Here is a 19,176-nt window from a genome sequence, read left to right as displayed (position 1 = left end):
CTTTCCCTTACCCTCCGGTGACCAATTCCTTTGCCTCCTTTTTCCTTCTTTGGTTCCCCTCCCATCTAACACAACATGTATTCACAGTGGCTAATGTGTTCCTGTGTTTGCATCATTTACCTCTTGGACGTGCTCAGCGGGTATGACTCAGCTACAGGAATGAATAGCACCCAAAGGTGAATGTGAAATTTTGATCCGGTTCCTCTGGAGATACAGCCGATTTTGGTTATCAGAGTTTAACTGTGGTTTTGCTTTGGTTAAACATAGTTGTAGGAGCTGGAGAGATGGCTCAGCAGTTAAGAGCACTAGTTGCTCTGCAAAGGAGTCAGGTTGAGTTTTCAGCAAAACACCCATACACATGAAACACTTTAATTTTTTTAGTAAATAGATTTTTAATATTCATGCATGCTTTCATCAGGACTGTTGTCTTTTGTCAGCTTGGTTAGACTGGAACACTTCCCTCCATGGTTGGGGTGAGATGTGGTCACAGCCAGATGTGCCAGCAAGCGGAATAGCTGTCTAGCTTGTCAAAGATTACCTACTCAGTTGTTCTGCCACCACCCTTTACACTACTTGCTGGATTCCAGATGAACAGAGGAAATTCCCTAGCTAGGGACCAAACACTTAACTGCCAGTACCTGCTTCCTAACATTTGCTTTCTTTTTTTTTTTAATTATTTATTTATTATGTGTACAGTGTTCTGTATGTGTGTATCCCTGCATGCCAGAAGAGGACACCCAAGATCTCATTACAGATGGTTGTGAGCCATCATGTGGTTGCTGGGAATTGAACTCAGGGACTTTGGAAAACCAACCAGTGTTCTTAACCGCTGAGCCATCTCTCCAGCCCAACATTTGCTTTCTTTAAAATTCTGCTATTGCCAGGCGGTGGTGGCGCACACCTTTAATCCCAGCACTCGGGAGGCAGAGGCAGACGGATCTCTGTGAGTTCAAGGCCAGGCTGGACTGACAACCTCCAAAACAATACAGAGAAACCCTGTCTCGTAAAACCAAAAAAAAAAAAAATTCTGCTTATTTTGTCTCTGCCCAGTAAAACATAAGTTCTACAAAAGCAGAGACCTTATTTCTTATTCACTATTGCACTAAGTCTTCCAGTTGTAACAATACTAGGTAACATTTCTTAGCTGAATGACTATGAGAATACAAAAGCAGCTACAACATGTGGCATGTAAGGTGTGTGTGAAACAGAACACTTGATTGAAACAATGTTTAGGATATATACAAATGCAGGCAACAGAAACAAATCAGAACAAGGGGCAAGCTGATGAGAACAGCAGCTGATGGTTGGAAGAAAGTTTACCAAAAAAAGAAAAAAAAGAAATGTGGTCAATTTGATTTTACGTCCCAAGATTACACAGTGATGGTGGGGCAATGTTAAAACAAAAGACAAGCCAGGCGTGGTGACACGTGCCTTCAACCCCAGCACTTAGGAGGCAGAGACAGGCAGATGTCTAAGAGTTCCAGGCCAGCTAAGGCCACATAGTGAGACCCTGTGGCAAAACAAAACAAAAAGGGAGGGAGGGAGGGGAGGAGAAGGGAGGAAGGAAGGAAAGAAAAGAAAAGAAGGCAGAACAAAGTAACCTCACAAACAGGACCGATGCAGGCGGTGTGGGGTAGCTCCACTGCTTGCTGAGCGGGAGGTCACCCCTTAGAACAGACACAGGAAGGCGCCCAGTCATCTCCATTGGGGCACAACCACTCCAGAGTGAGAAGGTCTCTATGTGGCCCCACCCCGTTCCGATGGCATCTTTCCACTTAAGGCCACAGAGGAGGGGAGACTATTCAAATGTCCAGTCCACATTCCTAACCCACGAGTTCTGCAGGCTCACAGCACCTTCTGCTACACCAATTGATGTACTGTGGTCAATAGGCTGGAACCTCAAGAAGAATCGGTTGGTTGCAAGATGGAAGAGCAGTGGTAGTCAGGAGGGTTTAGATGCGCCAGCAAGAAAGCAAATAAAGTGCACAACTAAAACAATCTCCACAGAACCACCCTCCACTCACCTGCCCTCCATCACAGTTAAATGAGAACACCCGAGCCTGGTTCAAGTCCCACTGAGAGATAGACTGAGCTCTTCTTTGGTCTGCAAGCTTTCTCTGCGAGCTCATTATCCCCAAGGTTTTCCCAGACATACAGCCAGCTTCCCGCAGCACCCTTCGCCCCTGCCAAGGCCTCCACCGTACAACAACCTCTTACATCCCTCTCCCGGAACGTCCCTGGTGTCCCTCACCGCGGATTCGGTCCCCGCAATACCCCCGCATGCCCGGGCGCGCGGCCGGCGCAGACCAGGTGAGTGCGCGCGTCGTGAGGACCACTGGCACACCCTAACGCGCCGCCCCGCCTCCGAGCATCACGGATTGGTTGTACGCGGGCTGGCCGCGGCCGATTGGCTCGGGCCGCGCGGCCGCCGGTCCCGTTTCACGGTGGGTAGCGCCGCAGAGTGGATGCTGCTCGGTCCCGCGGCAGCCAGAGGAGCCTGAGCAGGCGGGAGGGGCGGGCGGGGGAGCGCCTCGAGGAGCCGCTCCCGCCGCCCACCCCGACCGCGGCCCGAACAGCCTGGCAGTCGCGACCGAATCCCGTAGCCTCGGCAGCGGACAAAGGGCCATGCGGGGCTGCAGGAGCTGAGCGCAGCAGGGTGGGCCGGGGGATGTGGGGCGGGGCAGGCGGGGCCGGGGGGCCGTAGCGACGCCCTTGAGTGTGGCGCCGCGATGCCGTGGTTCCCGGTGAAGAAGGTCCGCAAGCAGATGAAGCTGCTGCTGCTGCTGCTGCTGCTCACCTGCGCCGCGTGGCTCACGTACGTGCACCGGAGCCTGGTGCGCCCGGGCCGCGCGCTGCGCCAGCGTCTGGGCTACGGGCGAGGTACGCGAGGGCGCACGGCGTGAGGGCCCGGGCCTCAAAAGGCGCGGGGGGTCTGATGGCCCAGAGCCCCCGCTGTTCTGCTCCTCCCAGCTCCGCTATTTTGGGGGAGGGGTCGCGGCTCTGTTCGGCAGGACTCCCGATTACGTCAGCAGTAACGCTGGGGGCCCGTCTTGGGGCGCATCCCTAACCTTTTCGGACCCTGGAATCTGGCTTAGATCCAGTGGTGATGGAGTTAACGGTGGGCTATTGCGGGCACCGGTGCCTGCAGCCAAGAGGCCTGGCAGTTCCTTGCCTACTTAGCAGGGCCTCAGTTTCCTTGTCTGCTGTGGGGGTAAGGGTGGCGTTGAGGGATCTAGCTGCCTAGAGTAGCCAAAACAGTTGGAAACCCTGGGTACACCTGTGACTGTGGACTGAGATGCCTGTGTGCTAGGGACCAATGCTAACTTGAGTAAATGCTTGTAGTCTGCACATCTAAGAGTGGGTAGAGGATGCACAAAACAACCCAGGCCTGGTGAGCCCTGTGGGCTAGAAGTAGGGAGAGCCTCTGGAGATGGTGGCCATTGACCCACACTTTGGTGGAAAAGCTCCAGAGCAGGGTGGGCATCCATGACAGCTAGGTAGAAAAAGACCAGAGAATGGACCTGAGAAGCCCAACCAAGCTGGCTAGAGCCCAGCCAGGCTCTTGTGATGGAGGCTGGTGAGCTGACAATACAAGGACGAGGAGAGCAAGTGTGTGTCCTCCTAGAGACTCAGAGCAGTGACACTGACTTATGGCATCCTGGTCCACTCTGCCTGATGGATCCAAAGCTCTCCGTTCAGCCCTGCTCCTGTCTCCCACCTGCAGAAGGCCCTCTGTCTCTTCATGTGCCTGACACCTGTTTCCATACATCTTCCGGCAGATCCCGGGCCAATGATCTGAGACAGATCCCAGCCCCAAAGAAAGTCTGTGGGTCATCCCAATCATACGCCTTATGACTGTGACATCCTCAAGATAATCCTGGCACGACTCTATCCCTAAGAGAAGCCTTGCCTCAGCTGTGAGCTGATATGTCTGAACCCAAAGCTGACCTTGCACCGAATAAACCCAGCCCCCATCTGCTCCCCCTGTGGGTTTCTCAACAGCCGCAGGCCTCCCTTCCTCCTGGCTGACTTCCTGAGCATTTTTTGTTGTTGTTGTTTTTACGAGACAGGGTTTCCCTGAGCATTTTTTATTCTGAGACCAACCAGGAAGGGGAGAAGACAGGGAGCTCCAGTGCTGAAGGTTGGGTCATTAGGGCAGCTGGCTCTGACTGCTCCTGAAGATCAGTGCTGCCCAGTGGGCTGCACAGATGGGGCCCCAACCACACACACTCTACTCTGGGCTGAAGCCCCATCTCTTGTCTGGCCACCTGGGATCCCACCAGGCACTACAAAGCTTGTGAGAAGCTGAGCAGCTGCGGCTGCCTAAGGCTTTTCTGACTGTAGTCAGGCTTCGGGGTAGGCAGCATTCAGTGGGTGTCCAGCAATCTCTGCTTCCAGATTTCTTTAAGTCAGGTTGGGGGAGAAGCCTGTCCATATACCATCCATGCTGAGACTCAGCTCCTGCAAGATGGTGACGGTGGCCTGGGCTGAGACCCCACTACAGAAGGAACCCAGTGTACTCCAGATGCCTGGACTTAGCTTGATGGGCTGTGGGCACCAGGCCAGGCTCTGGGTTTTTTTTTTTTTAAAGATTTGTTTATTTATTATGAATACAACATCCTGCCTCCATGTATATCTGCAGGCCAGAAGAGGGCGCCAGATCTCATTACAGATGGTTGTGAGCCACCATGTGGTTGCTGGGAATTGAACTCAGGACCTCTGGAAGAGCAGCCAGTGCTCTTAACCATCTCTCCAGCCCCAGGCTCTGGGTATTTGACCTAGCTAGTCTCAGCTGCTCACTTCCTGTCTGTTCAGGAAAGGTTGTAGGTGTGGAGCAAGTGAGAGGCACCCCAGGAATTTCAAGGGAGGAGACCACAGGCAGCCCCTCACCTAGAGACAGTTCAGGCCCATCTGATACCAGCTGTGCCTGTACACGAGCCTGGGTTCTGAGATCTGCACTGAGGGACCGATGTGGATGCAAAGCATACTTTGAAACAGAAAGGATTCCTGGGTCCAGTGTCTCATTGGGAGCACCAGGAGGGACAGGACTGGGATAAAGTGAAACCTTCCTTTGAGTGGGCACCCAGGCATGCAGTGGGCAATCAGCTTAGGGAGAAGGTCCAGGAAGTGAGACAAAACAACGTACAGGGGTGGTCTATCCCAAACTGGAGGGGCAGTTGTGGCCATGTCTTCCTTAGGTCTGGGGAGAGTCCGGAGGCAAACACCCTAGCACATGGGGAAGGCATTGAGGGTGCTAGGCCGCCTGCAGTTCTTCCCATGGCAAAGCCATTCAGAAGGTCACCAGATAGGGGTGAGAGGCGGGTGAGCTTGTAGAGTTTCACAGCACCCGGAGTGTATGTAGTCCTGCTGCCAGCGTTCATGCAGGGCTGGAGAAGAGCTGGTGCAGGACTCTTACTTTGCACTGCCCAGCCAAGGTGGGTTCTAGAAGAGCCCCAAAATGAAGGAGCACGAGTTCAGGAGCTTCAGCAATTCTTCCTGCCCCCACCCCTCCAGCTGAACCCAACAACCCTGACACGCTTCACATGCCTCCTGCAGATGGTGAGAAGCTGACTGGTGTGACAGACAGCAGGGGTGTCCGACTGGTGTCATCCACGCAGAGGGCAGAGGACTCCAGTGAAAGTCATGAAGAGGAGCAGGCGGTGAGCAATGACCAGAAATAACTCTGCACGGGAGGCCACTCTCCTGGACGGATCGGTAGAGCCAGGGGTGGTATGTGAGATCCAGCGTCCCAGGCTGGATTCTGTCTGGGCAACGGGCGATCTGCTTATGTTGTGCGTCCTGTCAGTGCATATCTACCTGGGCAAATTGGCTGGGGGTGTCTGTGTGGAGAGGTGTGCAGACCGTGAAGTTCTGCTTTGCTGCGTGTGCCTAGATGGACCGTGCAGTTGTGACACTTCCTGTCTTTAGAACTCTGACATAGCTACCCTTTCCTGCAGCCTGAGGGGCGGGTCCCAAGCATGCTGTTTCCTGGAGGAGCTAGGAAGCCACCACCACTGAACCTCACCCACCAGACACCTCCATGGCGGGAAGAGGTGAGCTCTGTTGGGTTGAGTGGGGCTGGGCTGGGCTGGGCGGAGGACGGGTGAGGCAGTCTGTATAGCAGCTGAAGTCCCCTCTGCCCCCAGTTCAAGGGTCAGGTGAACCTGCACGTATTTGAGGACTGGTGTGGGGGTGCTGTGGGCCACTTGAGGAGGAATCTACACTTCCCGCTGTTTCCTCATGTGAGTACCCCAGGAAAGGATGGGTGGGCGAAGTGGGCATGGCATGCAGTGAGCTGTGAGTCGATGGCTGTCCCACTACCGGCAGACTCGCACTACTGTGACAAAGCTAGCTGTGTCCCCTAAGTGGAAGAACTATGGACTCCGGATTTTCGGCTTCATCCACCCAGCCAGAGATGGTGAGTAGGTGGGGCATGCCAGGGACAAGATGTCTTGAACAATCCAGCTTCTGAGCCTCTGTCCCATGGACTAGGAGACATCCAGTTCTCTGTGGCTTCGGATGACAACTCTGAGTTCTGGCTGAGCTTGGATGAGAGCCCAGCAGCTGCCCAGCTTATAGCCTTTGTGGGCAAGGTAGGTTCTGCCCTCCTGCCCCCGCTTCTCTATCAGTACCACACCTCTCTCCACTGGGCCTCTTGCAGCCTCTTGAAAATACAGATTGAATGTGTCAGATGCCCACAAGGAAAATGCCATCGCTCCTCTACCCAACTTGTGTCACCCCTAGACTGGCTCTGAATGGACAGCGCCTGGAGAATTCACCAAGTTCAGCTCCCAGGTGTCTAAGCCTCGGCGGTGAGTAACTAAGGGTGTATGCATCACATGTGTATACACATATGTGTTGGCATGTGAGAGGGAGGCTGGGTATCACCCTTGCCCATACTACACAAGCGTCATCCTCCTGAGGGACCCTCCTAGAGGGATGTGAGAGTCTTTCTCCACTCTTCAGGCTCTTAATCTGTTTGGTGGGAGACAACCCCAACTCCTTATGTCCACAGGCTCATGGCCTCCCGGAGATACTACTTTGAACTGCTTCACAAGCAAGACGACAAGGGCTCAGACCATGTGGAAGTGGGTGTGAGTGTGGCCTGCCCCCTGGAGGAGCTCCAAAGACCACAGCTCTCCCATCCACTTCCCATGTCCTTACTGGACAGTCACTGCAGGGTGGTCCACAACACAAGGGATTTCCAGCCTAGGAGATAAAGCAGATATTCAGGGACATGGGCCAGGCTCCGGAGGCATGTTGTGCCTGCTGGATGCTCAGAGGGGCTGCACTGAAAAGGGGCCCTTCACCAGGAGACGTGGGGGAGAAAGTGTATAGCAGGAAGTACAGCATGTAAATTCTGTACCTGGAGAACTGGCCCCCATTTTCTAGCATCTTCTGAGACCCCAAGAAGTCTGGTAACCAGATCAGGCCTGCCCTGTAAATGCTGTGCTGAGCTGCTCAGACTGTCTGTCATGTGCCAGTGGGGCAGTGAGCTCTGCATGCCAGGAACCCCCAGCCTCTGGAACAGAGGGAAGCTAAGTGAGAGTGTATTGCTGTCTTTCTATTGCCATGACCATCGCTGTAACTAAGTACTTGGCAAGAAGAAATTTAAGGAAGGGTTTGTTTGGGCTCAAAGTTTGAGGGTTCAGTCCATTGTGGGGTGTGGGGGTGTCCTGGCAGCGGGAATATGAGGCAGCTGGTCACATTGCATCTGCAGTCTGGAACAGGAGAGATGGATGCTGGTTCTCAGCTCACTTTCTCCTTTCTATTCAGTTTTGGACCACAGTCCATGGAATGGTACTGCCCACATTGTAGGGTAGGTCTTCTCCCCCATTAACCTCATCTAGATAACCCCTTACAGACTTGCCCAGAAGTTTGTCTCCAGTGATTGTAGATCCTGTCAGGTCTAAAATCAGTATCAGCCATCACGGGGAAGAAAGACGGGTAACTGGGAGGTAGGGAGAAGGGTTTCACAGCAACATAGAAGAGCCTAGAAGACAAGGTGCGGTGACCACAGTAGGAATGGGGGCTCTCAGCCTCAGCACTGTAGGATATGACATGTTACCCCAACTCAGTTGCATGGAGACTCGGGGTTTTGATGGTCCTAGGGAAGCAGAGGTATTGGTATGAAGGTCAAAGACAGGCTGGCCACAGAAGTGCAGAGTTAGCCCCCCCCAGGAACCCCACATTTACAGAGGTAGGAGGGACACATCTACAAGGAGACTCAGGAGCAACCATGGAGCTGGGGCATGGGGAGGCCGCCTGGTGGCAGGTCTTAGGTCTGGGGCCGAGGAAGAGTCCAGCAGTGACCTCAGGAAGGCAACATGCAAAACCAGAGAGAAAATAGGGCCATAGTTTAAAACCAGCAGTCCTTGGAGGAAAGGAAGTGGGGGGGAAATTGGATGGGGCCTGGATCTGCCCCTTGAGCCCCTCAACCTTTTGGGGCTTCTGTCAGGTGCCTCTTCCTTAAGCCCCGCCTTCCCTCTCTACCCACCGAGCTTCTTACATCCTTGGAGGATTTTCACTCTCTAGTCCCTCACCCCAGAACTAAGGAAAGCTGCCTACCATGACCCAACCTCTTTCCTATCCCCACACCCTCAGTGGCGAGCTTTCCTGCCTGGTCTGAAGTTCGAGATCATTGGCTCTGCTCACATATCCTTGTATACAGGTGCGGGCTGGGTACTCCCTCAGGGGAACGGCTGGGTTCTGATGGGCTCAGCATGGGGATGGTGAAGGGTAGGCTGAAGTTCAGACATCCTTCTACTCTCAGATGAGTCATCTCTGAAGATGGACCATGTGACCCACGTGCCTCAGTCTCCAGCCAGCCACGTAGGGGGATACCCACCACACGAGGAACCCAGTGCCGACATGCTGCAGCCAGACCCCAGGGACACCTTCTTCCTCAGTGAGAGGAGGCTCCGGAGGAGGGTGAGGACGGAGGGGGGTGAGGGCCAGGCCACCAAGTGACTGCTCTTTTGTTATAGCTCCTCGGATGGAACCTCTGAGCCTGGAGAATGTACTAGAGCCCTGTGCCTATGCGCCTACCTATGTCCTCAAGGATTTTCCCATAGCCAGATACCAAGGACTGCAGTTTGTAAGTGCCCAGTGAGAGAGGCTTCCTAAAGCAACCGTTTCCCCCAAGCCCTGCCCCTAAGCTCGTGGCCCTGCCTGCAGGTGTACCTGTCCTTCATCTATCCCAATGACCACACCCGCCTCACTCACATGGAGACGGACAACAAGTGCTTCTACCGTGAGTCTCCACTATACCTGGAAAGGTAGGTATGGGAGGGGAGGGAGCTCGTCCTATCAGAAGTGAGGAGGAGGAGCCTCAGTGAGGAAGGGCTCTGATGCCCTTTCTCCCTCAGGTTTGGGTTCTATAAATACATGAAGATGGATAAGGAGGAGGGAGAGGAAGATGAGGAAGAAGTTCAGCGTAGAGCCTTCCTCTTCCTCAACCCAGATGGTGAGTACCCCACTCCTGCTGTCCTCCCACCCATCTGCCAGATACTTCACTTACCAGACACTCTCCACAGACTTCCTTGATGACGAGGATGAGCAGGAACTGTTAGACAGTCTGGAGCCCACTGACGCATCCCTGCGACAGAGCCACAGGACCCCCACCCCAACAGCCTCCCCCGGCACTACAGACACCCCTACCCCACCTATGACCAGTCCTCTGGATGAGCAGACCCCCAGACACTCCCGGGCACTGAATTGGGCCCCACGCCCCCTGCCCCTTTTCTTGGGGAGAGCTCCACCTCCCCGAACTGTGGAAAAGTCTCCCTCAAAAGTGTATGTGACCAGGGTGCGACCTGGACAGCGGGCTTCCCCGAGGGCACTGAGAGACTCACCCTGGCCACCCTTCCCTGGCATCTTCCTACGCCCCAAGCCTCTGCCCAGAGTGCAGCTGCGGGCGCCCCCACATCCGCCGCGGACCCAGGGCTATAGGACCAGTAGCTCCAAGGTCACAGAACTGAAGCCCCCAGTCAGGGCACAGACCACCCAGGGAGGCCAAGAGGGCCAGTTGCATGGACAGGGGCTCATGGTGCCCACAGTGGACTTGAACTCCTCAGCGGAAACACAGCCAGTGACTTCCTTCCTGAGCTTGTCTCAGGTGTCCAGGCCACAGCTGCCTGGAGAGGGTGAAGAAGGGGAGGATGATGGGGTCCCGGGTGATGAGGCCACATCAGAAGATAGTGAGGAAGAGGAAGAGCAGGCCGCTGGGCGCCCCCCGGGCCGCTGGCGCGAGGACGCCATTGACTGGCAGCGTACATTCAGCGTGGGTGCTATGGACTTCGAGCTGCTGCGCTCTGACTGGAATGACCTGCGCTGCAATGTCTCGGGGAACCTGCAGCTTCCTGAGGCGGAGGCGGTGGATGTGGTGGCTCAGTACATGGAGCGGCTTAATGCACGCCATGGCGGGTATGGGGCAGGTTGCTGCTTGGAGAGAGAGCATGCTGTTCCCCGCGTGAGCCTCAGACCTTCCTTGGCTCTCAGTGGCTCTCTGATCCCCTTTTCCCTTTCCAGTGAGGAGTGTCTTACTGTTCTGCTTTGCCCAGGTTGAAGGGCTCCCTGAAGCTCCACTCAAAACTGGCTTCATAGCGCTTCACTGCAAGCCCCAAATCCGTCCCTTGAACCTAGACTCTAGGATGAATCCAGAGGAACAGTATTCAGGGTCAGCCAGGGTTAAGAGACACTGAAGGGTTGAGCTCAGGACGGCCAAATCTCTCCTCGTAGAGCACTGAAGGGTCTAGGGGACTATGTCTAACTCAAGGGGAAAGCCCAGGGCTCTTGTCCCACTGACCCCCTGCCTTCCAGGTTTTAGGAATCCAAGTTTCTACCCAATTTTGAGGGAGATTAGGGCCATAATTTGTCTTTGAGGGAGTTCTTATGCGAGTCTGTTCTGTACATTGTCAGCCTTGAGGAAAGGTAGGAACTTGTATGGGTCTTGATAAAAGAACAAGTTGTCTAGATAATGGATAGAAAGAGCCAGGCTCAACAGGAAGTTATGAACAGGGCAGGAGCTGTACATAGGTGCGCTGCTGCTCCAGAGGTCAAGAGCATAACAGTCCTCAGCCGGGCGTTGGTGGCGCACGCCTTTAATCCCAGCACTCGGGAGGCAGAGGCAGGCGGATCTCTGTGAGTTCGAGACCAGCCTGGACTACCAAGCGAGTTCCAGGACAGCCTCCAAAGCCACAGAGAAACCCTGTCTCGAAAAACCAAAAAAAAAAAAAAAAAAAAAAAAGTCCTCAAATAGGGCAGTGGTGAGGTGGCCTAAGACCCTCCCATCATTAGGGGTGCAGTACAGTCCCAGGTAGTTCAGAGGACAGGTTTCCTGAAAGCAGCTTGTGGGTTCAGTCCCATGGTCTCTTTACAGGACTGTCCACCCTGAGTGGTCAAGGCATAGCCTCACTTTTGCACATCTGGGTGCTAGGGTGTGGGTAGCCCCAAGGAGTAACCAAGAGTGTTTGGTTGTGAGGGCAAAGGTTCCTGACTTGGAGTGGCAGTGAGCCACACGTATGAGTCTGGTCCGTCTTTAGTCCCACTGACAGATTACTGTAGAGAAGTACTAGCTGTCAAGAGAAGGTGGGAAGAAGGAGGAATAGCCCAAGGCCTGAGAACTCTTGTCTGCGTCAAAATGAATGGGCATGCTGGAGATGGGGTGGCCCCAGGGAAGGACCGGCTCTGTGGGAGGTTAATTATAGCACTGAGAGACTGAGAACACCCCAGGACAAAGAAAGTCAGACAAGGAAGTCATCTGGGAGACCTTGGCAGCCCTGGGCTCACAGCACCTCCTAGTGTAGCCTTCCCTACTTCCTGCTGGACTGAGGAAGTGAGATATAGGAAGGTCAGCCTGCATCTGGGGAGGACGGAGCAGGTTGCAGGTGTTACATGCAGTCTGAGGATCACTATTGCAGTGCATGGTTATGGTTCTCGGGGTGAAGTGGGAGGGGCAGGGGGTGTTAGGCGGAATTACACCCTTTGGCTAATCAGCCCTGCCTGGCAGGCGCTTCTCTCTTCTGCGTATCATCAATGTGGAGAAGCGCCGTGATTCTGCACGTGGAAGCCGCTTCCTCTTGGAATTGGAATTGCAAGAGCGTGGAGGCAGCCGCCAGCGTCTATCAGAATACGTCTTCCTGAGATTGCCTGGAGCACGTATTGGGGACGAGTATGGAGAAAGCCCTGAGCCCCCTCCTGCTGCCTCGATCCGCCCAGACAGTCGCCCAGGGCTCTGCAGGCCGTTGCATCTGGCCTGGCGTCAGGATGTCATGGTTCACTTCATTGTGCCAGGTATGTATGCCTTGGTGGTGGCGGTGGCGGTGGTGATGGCGGCGGTGGCGGCCGTGTGGGATGCCAAGGGCATGGGTGACTGTGAAGAGGATCTTCATTTGAGAAACCATGCTTTCCAGTCATGGTGGCTCAGAGGCACCCTCTCTTCCAGTGAAGAATCAGGCTCGCTGGGTAGTACAGTTCCTGGCAGATATGACGGCACTGCATCTGCATACTGGGGACTCGCACTTCAACATCATCTTAGTGGACTTTGAGAGCGAGGACATGGATGTGGAGCGGGCCTTGCGCTCGGCTCATCTACCTCGGTAATGATGACTGCCGCCACCACCTAGTGAGGCCAGCGATCTTCCTCTTGTGGGAGGTGGGTTGTGCTGATACCATCTGCCTCCCTTGAAGATTCCCTGCGACTCTTCCACTTCCCCAGGTACCAGTACCTGAAACGAACTGGAAACTTCGAACGCTCTGCGGGCCTGCAAACTGGAGTGGATGCCGTGGAGGTCTGTGGGCCAGTCAAGGGCTTAGGGGAGAGAAGTGAAGGGGGCTGAGCTCACCTTGGGGAGGCGGGCAGGGCTCAGACCTCCCGACCCACAGGACCCCAGCAGCATCGTCTTCCTCTGTGACCTGCACATCCACTTCCCGCCTAGCATCCTGGACAGCATCCGCAAGCACTGTGTGGAGGGCAAGCTGGCCTTCGCCCCTGTGGTCATGCGTCTGGGATGTGGGAGTTCACCGTGGGATCCACATGGTAAGGACCTGAGTGTTCCCCAGGAACTCCAGGTTCTCACAGGGCAAAATGCAAGCCTAACTTCCCGGGTAAGCCCCGGACCCTGTCCATAGCTCTTAGTAAGTACCCAGAAGTGCAGGGCTGTGCAGCCTTCGTTCGACCCTTTCCTCCGTGGGTTATCAAATACCAGTGCCCCTAAGACTCCAACAGAAGGAGGCTTCTTGGAACTCCTGCTGAGGTCCTCCAGTCCTCTCTAGGGAGAGAATGTTAAGGACCACTGCCTGATGGTCACCCTCCCCACCCCAAGGTTACTGGGAAGTGAACGGATTTGGCCTCTTTGGGATCTATAAGTCAGACTTCGACCGAGTAGGAGGCATGAACACCGAGGAGTTCCGTGACCAGTGGGGAGGCGAGGACTGGGAACTTCTCGACAGGTGACTGCCCTCCCCTACCTCATACCGAGACATCTCCTCTTCTTCCAACGGGAGAGCCCCACAGGGGGCCCCTCTTGCTAAACTGACCTAACAGGACCTTAGAGACCCACAAAACCCCTTCCACCTGCCCCTCTCCCAAGAGCCCTTCCCGCCCCCAGGCTCCTGCAGCCTCAGGGAAGGAAGGCCTGAGCCGCAGCGCCTGAACCAGGGCTCTGACACCCACCCACCCCTCCCAGGGTCCTGCAGGCAGGGCTGGAGGTGGAGCGGCTTCGACTGCGACACTTTTACCACCACTACCACTCGAAGCGGGGCATGTGGGCCACACGCAGCCGCAAAAGTGCCCGCACACAGCGATCCTGAAGACCTGGCAGCCCTCTCCGTGCCACTGGGTTTTGAGGCAGCAGCTAGATGCTGCACCCTGAGCCTGATTCAGGCTCTATTACTGCCTGTGCTGGCCCCTCCAAGCCTCCTCTGTGACTCCAGATAGGTAGCCTTCATGGCAGGGCTGGTACCTTGATCCCCACACTCCCTGATGATTTCTGTGAAATTTTCTGTAGCAATGACATTGTTTTCAGAATTTACAAGAGTTCTGTCTGTTCTGTTTTTTATTCAGAATGAAATGAAATATTTTTTTTAGTTCTGACTTGTTCTCTGTGACTGTTCTCTTGTGAGGCAGAGCCCTGGTTACCGGGGTGGCTGTGTGCAGTGCAGCCTCCCCCCCCACACCCACTTCCTGCCCTTAGCTTCTGTGTTTCCACCTGGTTTCTGTGGAGTCCAGCTACTCAGAACAGACATTGCTTGAGACCTTCCCACACAGGAACTGTTGCTGAGCCAGCATATGTGAGACACCAAGTTTCCAGTATGACCTTGATCTGTCACTCCACGGGGGATGACCCACACAGCCAGAGCAGACACACGGAAGCCCCCAGTCACCCACAGTGCCTTCTCTATATCTAGTTCAGATGAAGTGCTCCTGCTTACAGATGTTTTACAAGAAAAGAATTACGTTTAAGAATACATGTCCTAGGGGCTGGAGAGACAGTTCAGTGGTTAAGAGCACTTGTTGCTCTTGCAGAGGACCTGGGTTCAGTCTCCAGTACCCACATGGTGTCTCACAATTATCGCCTACCCCAGTTCCAGGGACCCAGCACCCTCTTGATATCTCAAGTCTCCTGGTACACATACATATGTGTAGACAAAATGCATACACATACATATATTCTTTTTAAAGAACGTTGAAGAAGGTGTGCTATAAACTGGACGTACACCTTTAATCCCAGCAGTTGGAAAAAAGACTGTCACATCTCTGTGGCCCGGATCTCAAAAAAAAAAGAAGGCGCATGCTACCAGGGCTGGCAAGATGAATCAGCTGCTGAATCTGATGGCCCGATGACCCCTATAATAGAAAGAACTAACTTCTCCAAGTTGCCATGGCACATGTGCAGATAAAAACATAAAATTGTGGGTGGTGGTGGCACACATCTTTAATCCCAGCACTTGGGAGGCAGAGGCATCTCTATGAGTTTGAGGCCAACCTGGTCTACAGAGCGAGTTCCAGGACAGCCAGGGCTATACACAGAAACCCTGTCTCAAAAACACTTTTTAAAACATTTTTTAAAATAAAGTGCTGCCAGATAAAGAACCTCTCTTTTAAAAAAATGATATGGGCTGGACTGGAGAACTGGCTAGGCAGTTAACATTTGCTGCTCTAGCAGAGGATAGAATTCAGTTCCCAGCTCACAACCATCCAGGACTCTCTCCACGTGATCCAACACCGTCTTCTGATCTCCATACACACCAGGCATGCACATGTATGTGGTACAATACATACATCCAGGCATGATATTCATCCACATACACACTCGTGAGCACATACACACAAAACCTGAGCTAGAGATACAGCCCAGCGCTTAAGCACTGCTGTTCTTCCAGGGAATCTGAGTTAGGGTCCTGGCATCCACATCAGGCAGCTCTGTTGAGTCTCTGTCGTGTGCCTGCCTGCTGTACTAATTTAGTGTTATAGAATTTGAGGCACAGAACCCTAACCCCTAACCCTGTCCCAAGTCAGGTGCAGTCACCTATCCCCTATAAGCCAATTAAAGGTGTCAAATTAGAGCTGGTGGTGGCAGCACACGCCTTTGCTCCCAGAGCTCGGGAGGCAGAGGCAGGCAGATCTCTGTAAGGCCAGCCTGGTCTGCAAGGTGAGTTCCAGGACAGCCAGGGCTGTTACACAGAGAAACTCTGTTTTGAAAAACCATAAATAAAAAAATAAATAAATAAATAAATAAGATTTAAGAGAAAAAATAAAAATAGCTGGTGCAGTAGAAATTCCCTGGAATCTACTGGAGTGAGCCTACTGAAGTCCCCTAGTAACAGGGGATACAGAGCCCAAACTGGCCATCTTTTAGAAGCAGGCAAGGCTCTGGAGTAGTGGGATTGGACATCAAACCAGCCCCCCAGTCATAGGAACTTCTGTCTTGACTGTGAGATGTGCTGGGATAATGGTGGCAGAGAACTTGTAGGAGCCGTGGGCCAATGGCTGGTCCTGCTTGAGCCCCACATCACAAGAGGAAGCCCACGTCTGCCACTGCGGATGGTCAAGAACCAGAGACTGGACAGCCCACAGACCCAGGCAGCTCACAATTTCCTGTAACTTTCAGATCCAGGCTGGTTTCTGTGAACACCCACACACAGATATACATACACATATACACATATAAAAATAAAATCCTTTACATTAAACAACGACGACGACAAGCCAGGTGTGATGATGTGCACATGCAAGCCCCACCCCTCAGAAGAGTAAGCGGGAAGGTCTCAAGTTTGAGGCCAACATGGACTATTTAGCAAGACTGTGCCAAAGTGGGGTAGAGAATACATGATATCAAGAAAGAAACGTTCTCAAATGATTTTTTAAAAAGGGGGGGAGGAGCCATAAATAAAAGGAAAGTGAACCAGATTAATATCAGAAGTCCAAGCCAGCAGGCTATGCTCACACTATAAATTCACACTAGCACACCCTTCCTCCCTCCTTCCTTCTCTCTCTCCCCTCCTTCTTCCCTCCTTCCCTCCCCCCTCCCTCCCCCAGGGTCTCTCTACATAGCCCTGGCTGTTCTAGTTCTTACCATGTAGACCTGGCTGGCCTCTAACTCACGAAGATCCACCTGCCTCTGCCTCCCAGTGCTCTCCTCCCAAAGGTGTGTGCCTCCTCGAGCTTTTATGTTAAGGTGTTTTCAATGGGCACCAGCCAGAGCATAGGATTTATCCTTGGAGAACTTACATCCTAGCACAGTACTGGGTGGTGCTATTGGGTGCTTCACCCAGCAGACACACTAGTATAATGTCTAGCATCATAGTATCAGTTAATGGCAAGTGCTACAATGAATAAGGCCAGAAAAGAAAGTATATTCGGGTACTGCATTTGTTGTGGGCAGGAAAAGCAAGCCTGCAAAGGCCTTCCTCGCCCTCTGGGGAATGGGAGAACAAGTAGGTGTATCTTTGTGACTTTAAGGCCTGCCTGGTCTACAGAGTAAATTCCAGGGACAGTCAGGATACGTAGACCCTTTCTCAAAAAAAAAAAAGTGACCCTCAAGAAAACACTAGGGCGGGGGCTGGAGAGATGACTCAGCGGTTAAGAGCACTGACTGTTCTTCTAGAGGTCAATTCCCGGCAACCACATGGTGGCTCACAACCACCTTGAATGAGATCTGGTGCCCTCTGCTGGCATGCAGGCAGAAGACTGTATACACAATAAATAAATAAATATATATATATATACACACACATATATACATACATATATATACATGTGTATATATATATAATATATATATATATATATCACTAGGGCCAGCCAAGAACTCCATAGATCCATAGAGGCAGTAACCTCAGGAGGGGACTCACAGGACCAAAGATGCAGTCTTCAAGACAGACTAAAACCCCACCACTAAGAGAAAAAGACTGTCCCCTTGGAGGAGGTATCCAGACAGAGATGGACCATCAACAACTCTACCAAGACCCCATTCTGCTAGAGAGTAACACCCTGATCACCCCTGTTCTGCTGCTACTCAAAGTCAGAAATGTCTCTAGATGCTGCATGTGCTAGCACACGTCTTTATTCCCAGCACTCAGGAAGCAGAGACAGGAAGATTTTTGTGAGTTCAAAATGAGCCTGGTCTACACAGAGAACTCTGGGCCACCCAGAGCTACACAGAGAAACCCAAAACTCTGGCTAAAGAGGAGAGAGAAGAGAGGAAGAAAGAGAAAGACAGAGAGAGAGATAGACAGAGACAGACAGACAGAGAGACAGAGACAGAGAGAGAGAGAGAGACAGATTCTGACTTGCTATACAACTTGTGTAACTTATGAAAACTCATTTAGCCTTATGGAGCCTTGGTTTCACCATCTATAAATGGAGGTAGTCATAGCTCCACTCTCCTGGAGTTTCTGTGAGGACTAAGGGCAGAGTATGAACAAAGAGTTCATCATCCTGCCTGGTGGTACATCATCATTCAGGGATCAGCATTAGCCACACTCTGGGGACAACTCACTGCCATGGGGCAGTTCCTCCTATTACCACACCTTCTGCAGGATGCCACCCAACTTTTCCCTCCTAATTCCTTTTCTACAGAGGCTAAATACACACACACACACACACACACACACACACACACACACACGAGCACAGGAGCATGAACACACACACATGTGCACAAGCACATAACCTCCCATTTTTACCTTATTATTGTGCTACTGTCTTTGGTACTTGGTTCTGCTTTGGTACTTTGCTCTGCCACAAACTGGCCATTGCCCTGCATTGCTCACATCACTGCAAGTCCTGGAGGGAATACTCAGGGAATAGTCCTGGTGTCATGTCACAGGGACCTCGTGCCTGGTGCACAGGATGAGGTGAACTTGACCAATGAATGGATTAATGTGGATGGACTAACCGGCAGGTGGACATGTTCCCACATGTGTTGGTGACCTGGACTGGCACTCCTCAGCTACCTTCCACCCCTGGGGCGTAAGTCTGTGATTGGAGCGTGGGCAGTGATGATAAAACCAGCACATCCATGGGCCCAGGATGGGATAGGGGGCCATAATGTCTGGGGACATAGAGTGACAAGTCTGAGTAGGCCTTGTGAAAGAGGTAGCCTGTGATGACTCTCAGACTTCTGGACATCACCAGCACAAGGATGTGCACCACAGGTCTCAGGTCAGGCTGCTGCACCCAGCCAGTTCATCAGCTCATCCCAAAGCGGTGCTGGCACGCCCTCACCCTGCCCCTCGGGCTTCAGGAGCACCAGGAACCTCCTTAACCTGTCTGTGCCCCAGCACACTCATGACATTGTGTTTGGGAAACTGCTGTTACTATCCTGACACACTCCTGGGCATTCTGCTCCCACTCCTTAGTAAGCCCATCCCTCCTGCTTATGCTGCGCACAGTCTCCCAGCCCATAGGCTCACTCGCTGTGTCCCTCCCCCAGCTCTCTCCTCAAGTGCCTGCCCACATGCAGCAAAATTCTCCCACTCCTCCTCCATTCAGAACCCCCCCCCCAGTTTGCACTCCTCTCTGGGAGGTGACAGCTACTGAGAGGATGACAAGGAGAGTGACAGCCTACCAACAGCTTTACTCACTCTTCATGATCCTGGGTTCCAGGTTCTAGGGCTGATTATAGCAGAAATTCAACCATCCATCTCTAAGCTCCTCCTGGAAGCCCTGCT

General features: G+C 53.0%; 1 protein-coding gene across 2 annotated transcripts; it reads left to right on the top strand.

The window, feature by feature from the left end:
• Positions 1–2,695: 2,695 nt before the first annotated feature.
• B4galnt4 (beta-1,4-N-acetyl-galactosaminyltransferase 4) lies at positions 2,696–14,095 on the top strand. Of its 2 annotated transcripts, none has more exons than XM_040751743.1 (20): positions 2,696–2,880; positions 5,557–5,660; positions 5,958–6,053; positions 6,147–6,242; positions 6,328–6,418; positions 6,493–6,593; positions 6,745–6,812; positions 7,016–7,094; positions 8,605–8,671; positions 8,774–8,908; positions 8,988–9,097; positions 9,178–9,278; positions 9,369–9,466; positions 9,537–10,425; positions 12,011–12,294; positions 12,446–12,599; positions 12,719–12,791; positions 12,886–13,039; positions 13,326–13,452; positions 13,689–14,095. In XM_040751743.1, exons 1-20 carry the CDS (start codon positions 2,730–2,732, stop codon positions 13,810–13,812), a joined length of 3,102 nt encoding a protein of 1,033 aa, XP_040607677.1. In that variant the 5' UTR covers positions 2,696–2,729; the 3' UTR covers positions 13,813–14,095. The 2 variants fall into 2 exon arrangements, with proteins under 2 accessions (XP_040607677.1, XP_040607679.1); XM_040751745.1 differs by having other exon boundaries at positions 2,698–2,815.
• The last annotated feature ends 5,081 nt before the right edge of the window (positions 14,096–19,176 follow it).

This window comes from Mesocricetus auratus, unplaced genomic scaffold (genome assembly GCF_017639785.1).
Source record: "Mesocricetus auratus isolate SY011 unplaced genomic scaffold, BCM_Maur_2.0 Super-Scaffold_4256, whole genome shotgun sequence".
NCBI lineage: Eukaryota > Metazoa > Chordata > Mammalia > Rodentia > Cricetidae > Mesocricetus > Mesocricetus auratus.
The sequence above is the reverse complement of the archived record's forward strand: the minus strand, read 5'-3'. Positions and strand labels throughout refer to the sequence as shown.